The 9407-nt window shown below is 36.4% G+C and overlaps 1 protein-coding gene across 1 annotated transcript; it reads right to left on the bottom strand.

Moving 5' to 3' along the window:
* Positions 1-872: 872 nt before the first annotated feature.
* LOC139973793 (galanin receptor 2a-like) lies at positions 873-5500 on the bottom strand. Its single transcript, XM_071980660.1, has one exon. It carries the CDS (start codon positions 5107-5109, stop codon positions 3994-3996), a length of 1116 nt encoding a protein of 371 aa, XP_071836761.1. The 5' UTR covers positions 5110-5500; the 3' UTR covers positions 873-3993.
* Positions 5501-9407: the final 3907 nt, after the last annotated feature.

Below are 9407 nucleotides of genomic sequence, written 5' to 3'. Positions count from 1 at the left end.
TCCATCTATAGATTCCCAAAGCAAAGAAAATGATCACGTTGTATAAATACGTGAATGTCGAATTCTTGTATTCATTTACGTTAGCAAATTTGGGCATTTCTTAATATTGTTCAAGTGATCATTTGCTTATTACTTACATTTTTTAAAATTATATATATACATATAAATATATATATATATATATATATATATATACAGGGATGTGCACAGGATTTAGTGAATGCCGGGGGGTATACTGGGGGGAGGGACTAAGGGGGAGGGGTGTCCCCCTGCCCCTTGAGATTTTTGAAGGTGCTCAGATGCCAAATGCTGGCACTTGTGTAGCTTTTAGAGCACATACACAAGTACTAGTATTGCTAACAATTTATATATATATATTTTTTTTAGTGAAATATATTACGTACCTGGTTATTAGTTTGTTTCAAAGAGATTTTACAAGGGACCGATTGAGAGCCGTAAGTAATGTTTCTCGCATGCGTAACTGACGATTATTAGTCTGTATGATTTTGGCATAGGCTAGGCCCAATTTATGTTGAATATATTGTTAGGAATTTCGGGATTTTAGATGAAAATAGTATTGGGCGGGATTCACGTTTTTTTTAGACAGTGCTGGGATGTAATTTTTAGTGCTGGGCGGGCCGCCCGGTGCCGCCCAGCGTGGGCACATCCCTGTATATATATATATATATATATATATATACACATGCATATAATAAATATGATATAATATAATCTAAATATATATATATCTTATAGACGCAAAATCTTTAACATATAAAAAGTTATAAACATTGACTGTAAATAAGGTGCGATTCAGTGCACACCTCAAACCTAACTAATCCCCCCTCCCCCCCCCCCACTATCGGGTTAATATCATTAAAGGTTACATGATTTGCTGGATTTTTTTCTCGCTCAATCATTGTTTAATATCTGGTAATTAATAATACTACCTATCATGAATTGGGTCGAGAGTCTGCATAGCAGGATTTCCTTAATCTTTATGTTCAAAAACTACCAAGATCATTGTTAATTTTGTTTTTAAATGTTGTATGGAGTATTTACACATTTAAATGACTGTACTTGAGCGAGCTCGTGATATAAATTTGTGAACAACATTAATATGAACAGGAAATACAACCTTGAAAGTTACAGTAATATTCTTTTAAATGTGACTGTCTGAAATTTAAAAGCAAATCCGTAAAATTTAAATCATGCTACGGCAACACGTGAAAACGATGATGAAAACATCCTTATTTACATTGATTTTTCAAACTGCTGTTGCATGTGGGTTTTTTGCCATATTATGTTCCGATGTTTCAATGAATAAATAATGTCTTTATATGCTGTCTTGACTTCACGTGAGTTGATATAAGCAATCTGTGCAGGCATATTGTCCGCCCGTGAAAATGCTTTTCCCTTCTTAATGCAAACGCCTCTTAATTAGCCGAACATATGGCATTAGTACCTTTTGTACAGTTACACAGTTGTGTAGTCGTTCTATGTAAGTGTGCATATACAAACAAAAAAACAAATAAAATCTTGAAAACTAACAGTGAGAAGTATTAAGTAGCGTTTAGAGATTGTTTTGTTCATTGACATGAACGGCTTTAGCAATGATAATAGCCTTCAGAATGCTTCATATAGTTCCTACAATAGTTGAAACGTCTGTCGTTGACAATCTGTGGATTAATTGAACGAGTTTTTGGAGTTAATCCGGCCAGAACACCGGGTGGTTTACACTCATAACGCCGTATTTACTATACAACTAATCCACTCAGTGAACGGCGAGCAACATTATAATTATTATCTCGAGCAGTTGCGAGGAATGAAATTGATCTGGCATATACCAAACATTATCCCTAGCAGCGCAGCTAGAATTTTCAATAACACTTGTACTTTTGCGAGAAAAAAAAACGAGTAAAGCTCATACCTGCAAAATGCAGAAGCTTAACGATCAAACTGGCTAAATTGCAGACTAGTCTATACATGCCTATTTTCTTAAAATTCGGACAGCTAATCAGGCGTACAAAAATCAATCGGAAGTATCCGATTTAAATATCTGAAATAACATGTCAAGATTTCAGCGCAAATTTCCAAGACAAAGTGGTGCTGATTTCGCTCTTGGCTGGCTGCTCTGCTGTTCAAATATAAGGTTAAAGAAACATGTTTTGGCATAGTCATTTGAATTTAATGAAACGATAAATTAAAAAAAGAACGTTGCCTTACAGAAATATTGTGTAAACTATATTGAGTAATATTATGTGAAGGACTGAAATATATTGTAAACCGGAATAATTGTAGACAGAACACCCACGATCTTCCTTTATGTTTTTCTGTTGGACTAAGCATTACCCATGATATGATACAATTTTGGATATCTCTCAATTAACAATCGTTTTGAAGCATAAAACAATATTAAGTAATGTGACGCCATGTGGTTTCTACATTGATTACTTTCATTACTCATTCTCCCCTTATTATTCAGAGAAAACGGCGCTGATCAATTAGACAATGCGATGTGTCTGCGAGGAAACAACTATGTAAAGGTTGCAGTAAAATGGTTATTCGAAGTATGAACATGTGTGACCATTAATTGACTTCCTAGCATATTTGGGGTCACACATGATGACCTTTACATCCGGTATAGCAGTGTAGGCCCAATTAAAGTTCGCTAACTTAGACATATGGACTTCTGAAACTATCGGTGACACTGAATGTTTGCAAGTAAATTAAATGTAATGAAAACTAATTTGCCAGATATGTTAAGATATATTAGCAACGATGTTTTCAAGGGGCTTTTCTTATAATAGCAAACAAGTTAATATTTACTTTAAAGTATTAAAAAGTATTCCACGCTATTGATTGAAATATCATCATCTCAAGTAATTTCTTGTCCCAGCACACTCGATATATCGTTGATAGGATACAACTTATGCTGACTGGCTGGACCATCCTTTACTCATGTCATCACCATGGATATTCTTCCTATTATAATGTTGTTGTTCATTTAGTTTTGAAATGTGATACATCAAGAATGTTTACTTGCCTATCAAAATTGACTTCTTTGTATAGAAAAGTATTTTTTCCTTGTGGGGAATGATTTCGAATATTATTAAGAAAAACAAAAATATTTACAACTTAATTTGACGTGATGGCATCACTAATCGTTGCCAGATAACATTCATAAAATATCGGCAGATTTCAAAGCTTAAAGTCTTTACTATAAGAAACGCTATGAGAAAGTGTTTTAGACCTAAAGAAACAGAAAATCCCAGCAATTTTGTTAAATGATCAACTTTCGACACCGGAAGTTAGAAGTTCTTTCCAGTATTTTGATAGCATTGAGAGATCTTTTTACAATGACAAAAAGAGGAGTGTTAGCACATTCAGCCATCTCCCTCCCCTTTTTTAAAGTAGCTTCCACAGTTTAGTAAACGGTTCATGGAAATTTGACTAAATTGCAAGAAAATTTATACGGTTCTCAAAATAATACAGCTTACAATTGCAATCAAACTAAGATACTCTTCCATTTGTTTTCATCGGAATGAACGTTAACTTTAAGCTAGTTATTCACTACTATGTTCGAGTTTAAACAAAGAAATATGCAAACATCATCTTTAAACCATCAATTAACATGTAAAACGCAAAGCCAACTCTTTTATTTGTTGTAGTTTCTTGTCATTATATATGACTACTTATACAACCGATGAACTGCATGGTGAAGATGTCGAACATTGACCAATATATTGTAAACAAAACTGTTTTCAGTTTTAAATTGTTTGCAAAATGTATCAAAGTCAACATAAGAAATGACAGAACTGATCTGGGACACGATGGTCTTTTTGTTGATACTCCCATGCACTTGTTAACTGCATCGTATCCCCACTGTAGAGACCGAAGATGCCATTGATGTGAGGGGAGAAGGGGCGATTAGTAGCAATTCATAGGTCAACAAAGTCAACGTTTTTCGTCTCTCGTCTGAGTAATCGCACGTTAGCCTCTTCTAATGGTGGTAGACGCACTGGCTACAGGGTCATTAGACGGTTTCAGACCAAATATCTTGCGTAATCCCTGCTGGAATTTCCGATATTTGAAGGTATAAATGAACGGATTGATCCAAATGTTACAAAAAGCTAGGAGTACACCGAACACATAGACGTTTCCGTTGAAGTCCAACTGATATATTCCCAAGTTATAGCAAAGGAATGTGACTTGGTTAGGCGTCGAGCAGACGGTAAAAATAATGCCAACCAAGAGCAATGTCTTAATCACATTTCTTCGCACTCTGTGGTGTAATTCAGACTGCTTGGGGTCCGATCCCTTGGGACGGCCGACCACCGGTGGTTCCGTGTTTTGTCTATCATTGAGCTGTGAGTCGTCCTTTGGCGGTTGCGATGAACCATGCTCGTCTTGGCGCTTCTGATTTGAAATCTTGTTAGTTTCTGTCGTTGTCAAGCTGGGAGAGATCTTAGTGTTAAGCTTCATCACGATTCCAACGTAGACAAAGACCATAACCATGATAGGGATTAAATGTTTGATCAAGAAAATAAGTATACCCAAAACGGCTTGAAGAAGAGGACTTCGCCAGTCTGGATAACAAGACGTTTCTGTCCATTGATGAACTGCTGGCCAATATAATTGTAAAATAAATCCAAAAATCCAGGCGAACACAGCAGCAACTTTTGCGCTGTGCCAGTTGACACGGTTGCGATATGTCACAGGTAGTACGAGAGCCATGTATCGCTCCAATGTAAGGAACACGAGATTAGTTGTTGAAGCTGCCAAGAGTGCCCAAAAGACGTAATCGGAGGACCAAAAGAGACATTTTAATTTACCTACACCGAGGCTGCTCTGTCCCTGATCGGAGTTCTCATCTCGATACTTGCTTAATAGCAGAAAGATCGAGGAAACCAAATCTATAAGGGACTGGTTCCCAATAAAGAGGTTCGTAAAGTTCATTAATGAACGAACTCTAAGAAATACGTATATAACCAGACCGTTGCCAAAGACCCCAAGAAGTCCAAAAATGAGATACATTATTCGGAGGAGATCTTTCGCTGACCAAATATTGTTTTCGTTCGAAACAGGTATTGTTTCATTAGCATCCATCTTTAAAATGCAATTTACGTCTTGCAGACGCTCGTCGAAAATCCCGTAAAAATATTCTAAAATCCAGTGGTTTTAATCTCGTATAAACGTACGAGATGTTCTAATAAGCTGAAATAGATGGAGTGAGTTGCTAGCATTTAATAAAATAACAATTTTCCTAGACCCCCTTTTACCCTTTAGAAATATTTGCAATTGCTTGTAAACAATCACTACGTTTTCACTTTGAGAACACCATTCGCTTTCAACAGAATATATGTTTTAACAGCTTCTTGTCACGCAAATTTCCTGTATATTGTCATCGGAAAGAAAACTGCGTTCCCAGGGATACGCTGATGACGTAAGATCTTATATCAAAAGAAACAGAACTCACAACAGCCAATTAGAATACTGAGTAATATAACGACGATTGCGACAGTGACTTCACACTTGCTAATTACATGTATGTTTATATATATATATATATATATATATATATATATATATATATATATATATATATATATATATAAACATTGCACATTGCGCGAACTCTTGTAACTGAAAGTAAATTCCATTCTAATTACCAATTCTATAGCAATTTTTAGAAAGACTAATTTGAAGCTATTCAGTTAAGCACATCGTTATAAACGTTGTACTACATGGTCGAGATTGCATTGAACATAATACGGTAAACCTAAGAACTAAAGTTAAAGCTGAAGGTTTAAAGTCTTGCTTCACGGCAAAGGTCTTCTCAACGACTTTTCAGCAATTAATCCCAAGTGATTAGTTACTTGTCTCACACATACACCCAAGTGTGAAATGTTCAAAACAATGGCCGGCCGGAGCACTAAAGCTCAAACTCTCACATCTATTTCTATAGTGTGTAGCCAAAACTAACTATCTTTTACAAGTTATACATCTCAAGAGATGTGGAATGTCTCTGGGATGAAACAACTTTTAAAGGGTGGCAGTACGAAGTACGAACATGAGTGATAAAATGTATAATAAAGTGTCATTGCCAAGGACAACGTAAATGATCGGTCAGGTCTAGAACCTGCATTCTTTACATTGCTTGTCCATCGACAATTTGACAACTACGCCCTCGCTATAAGAAGAGGAAAACACGTATGAGCAAAACAGCTTTATGGGATCATGATTATTCGTTAAAGAAGCAAATGTCGTCATAAAGGTTTGTGGAAACTATATGATCTTAACGGCTCATCCATGACGGCAAAAAGATCTGAATGATAATAAAAATTTCGTTTGACTGATTAACCTCTTGATTTGTCGAAACTAATATATACACAGATTGATCAGACCAGTTGAGGTGTAAATACGACCACCAACTCGCAAAGTTTGAGTTCATCTGGTAAAGCATTTTGATAATGCTCTGTCATAAATGAAACACATACAAAGCATACAAAATTTTGGAATTGCAGATCTTACTGTTTAATATTTCCATTTGTTTGGTTGATTCGAGAAAGACCTTATAGGTATCAAATGCGATGAGATTATTATTATTATTATTATCCTATTAGTATTTTATTAACTGATATTATTAGCGCGTACTCAAAGTGATGTCAAACATCCGAATTTCTCGGCCACCGTAATGATAAATTAATGTATGTGTGATTGATAAGGCCGGCCGAATATCCCATCTGTAGGGTAAAATACAATGAAAACGCTCGGTTTTTGTAATGTTTTCTTTTGCGAAACTACGGTCATTTGACCGGCAGTGTCATTTAAAGTGGCCATTACACGAAAATGTCAACATCCAATCTTTTTGGGATCCATCTAAGCATGTTCTCTTGAACATATATCAACCATTCTGCCAGCTAAAAACTTGATTTTTCTAGTCGGAAGTTGAGAATTAATTTACCCTCTCGGCGGGGCTTGAAATGTTCGCTCGCCCGAAAGTGTTCCTAATCTCATGACGTCATGATGACGTCATGTTAGGAACACGATTTGCTCTCGCTGCTTCCTCCGAACATATATACACGTTCGTACACATTCGACAAGTATACATACTACACACAAAAAATCGATAACAAGTCAATGCGAAATCAAATCTAAATTTCCCGTGGAATGGCAGATCTAGACCCAAATGAGGCAACCGAGTTCAAAGTGATAGTGGTTCTTTCTTCATCAGGCAGTGAAATTGGGCTAGAATTAGAGTGCCATTTCTCATATTCGAAGCAGAGAGTGAAGTCGATGATCATGCCCATATTGAACCGAACGTTGAGGGTGAACCTGAGGTGTGATTGTTAGTGTTAGTCATAGAACCGTATCATTTCGAGCCTGTTAAACGAGCCAAAAATGAAGCTCCACAACATATCGAAGAAGAATACTGTTCGGAACTATTGCAAGGAACAAAAAACGTGGTGAGAATTTTGTAACGAAGAAATATATGTCAAAAATCCAGTCCATTCTGTGCATGTGTCGTTGGAATTCGCGGAACTGCCTAAACCGTATTGTGCGTTGTGTTGCGGTGATTTACACCCATAGAATCCTAACAACCCATATGTACAGTGTGTTGGCTATATAATGTACTACCCCGGTGCTGCTAATGAGAGTACAGCATACATGTACAGTATGCTGCGTAGTACTACTACTAGTAGGGTTGGTTGAATACTGAAAGTTTGGCTCGGGGATGTAAACATTATGCAGCCATGTTAGGTAGGCATATGTGTCTTTTTATACTCATTATTGGGCTAGTACTTAGGCCTGGAGTTTTGCAAATCAATTGTCTGAAACTGTAAAGAATGTTTCATTAAACATGGAAGGTGTAAATTTACAACAGATGTAACCATAACTGTACATCCCTGGTGAAAATTCCAGTTGAACTTTTGAACTGAGTTCAACTGGAATTTTCTATACGGAAATTGGCCCAAATTTGAACTAGGTTGAACTGGGGTTCCCAACTGGTTCAACTATGTTTTACTGGGTTCAATCTGGTTCAACTATGGTTTACTGGGTTCAACTGGTTCAAGTTCAACTATGTTTTACTGGGTCCAACTGGTTCAACTATGTTTACTGGGTCCAACTGGTTCAACTATGTTTTACTGGGTCCAACTGGTTCAACTATGTTTACTGGGTCCAACTGGTTCAACTATGTTTTACTGGGTCCAACTGGTTCAACTATGTTTTACTGGGTCCAACTGGTTCAACTATGTTTTACTGGGTCAACTATGTTTTACTGGGTTCAACTGGGTCAAATATGTTTTGCAGCTGGGTTAAACTTGTTGAACTATGTTTTACTTCTTATATTTTTAAATAGTTTGAACTGGGATTCTCAACTGGTTTTATCTACACTTATATAACACCACACTATAAGAAGTTTTCATTTGTTAACAGTAGATCTATACTGTATGTAAGGGTGTTAGCCACTGAAAATAAATGTTTGTTTTTGATCAGAGAACTCTGGGTTTGGTGTGATGACCTAACACAGAGCAAGACACATATAAAAATGGAGAACTCAACTGGACTGGATCAAAAGAAATTATAATTATGAATAACAAACAATGTACAGCTGATCTGGGCCCAGTCAAAGAATTAAATGAAACAACTTGCAGTCGTGAGGTGCGCACCCAAAATATAAAGAAATACACTTAATTTTAAAGTCTGTTCTGGTGAGTTGGCCTGCTGGTGACATCAAGTATTCTACGACCTCAGACCTTCCACGACATCAGATTTCTACAACATCAGTATAGTTGAACCCAATAAATGGTATTATGAATGTCCAATCCCAGCAAAAAAGTATCCTTTAATTTATATGAAATAGTGTTCCAGGGTATCCTTTCAGTAAAATAATGTCAATATCCTTTGTAGTAAAATAATGTCCTTTATTTATAGGTGATGGTGTCCTGGAATATCCTTTATTGTAAAACAGTATCCTTTATAGTAAATAGTATCCTTTATAATAAATAGTGTCCCAGACGGTCAGTTGAATATCACAACTTCCATAAAATAATAAGGTCTACAGTAACTTGAACTATGTAAATTAAGGTTAAAAATAAACTATCCAGCCATTAAACTATCTTTCTCTTCTTTTACAACTGCCTTGCTCAGATACTCATAGCCAATTGCCAACTCCCTATACTGTACCCTCACAAAACTCCTTTGGTTCCTAAAATATATACACACAGACCCCATTTCCTATGAGGGCTAATTTCCAGGAAGAACAAGATAGTTGCCTAGCAACCCAGAAGAGAGAAAGATTTTAATCAACCCTTTTGCTGCCACAATACAACATACAAATATACTGTACAAATGTATAACCCTCTGTACAGTGAGCACTGCACAGTGCACTACCTCACCTC

This window comes from Apostichopus japonicus, chromosome 9 (assembly GCF_037975245.1).
Source record: "Apostichopus japonicus isolate 1M-3 chromosome 9, ASM3797524v1, whole genome shotgun sequence".
Classification (NCBI taxonomy): Eukaryota; Metazoa; Echinodermata; class Holothuroidea; order Aspidochirotida; family Stichopodidae; genus Apostichopus; species Apostichopus japonicus.
This window is presented reverse-complemented; position numbering and strand designations above follow the sequence as displayed.

Bases quoted from the DNA above. Each gene is read 5' to 3' on its own strand.
- LOC139973793 (XM_071980660.1), bottom strand. From the start codon at position 5,109: ATGGATGCTAATGAAACAATACCTGTTTCGAACGAAAACAATATTTGG.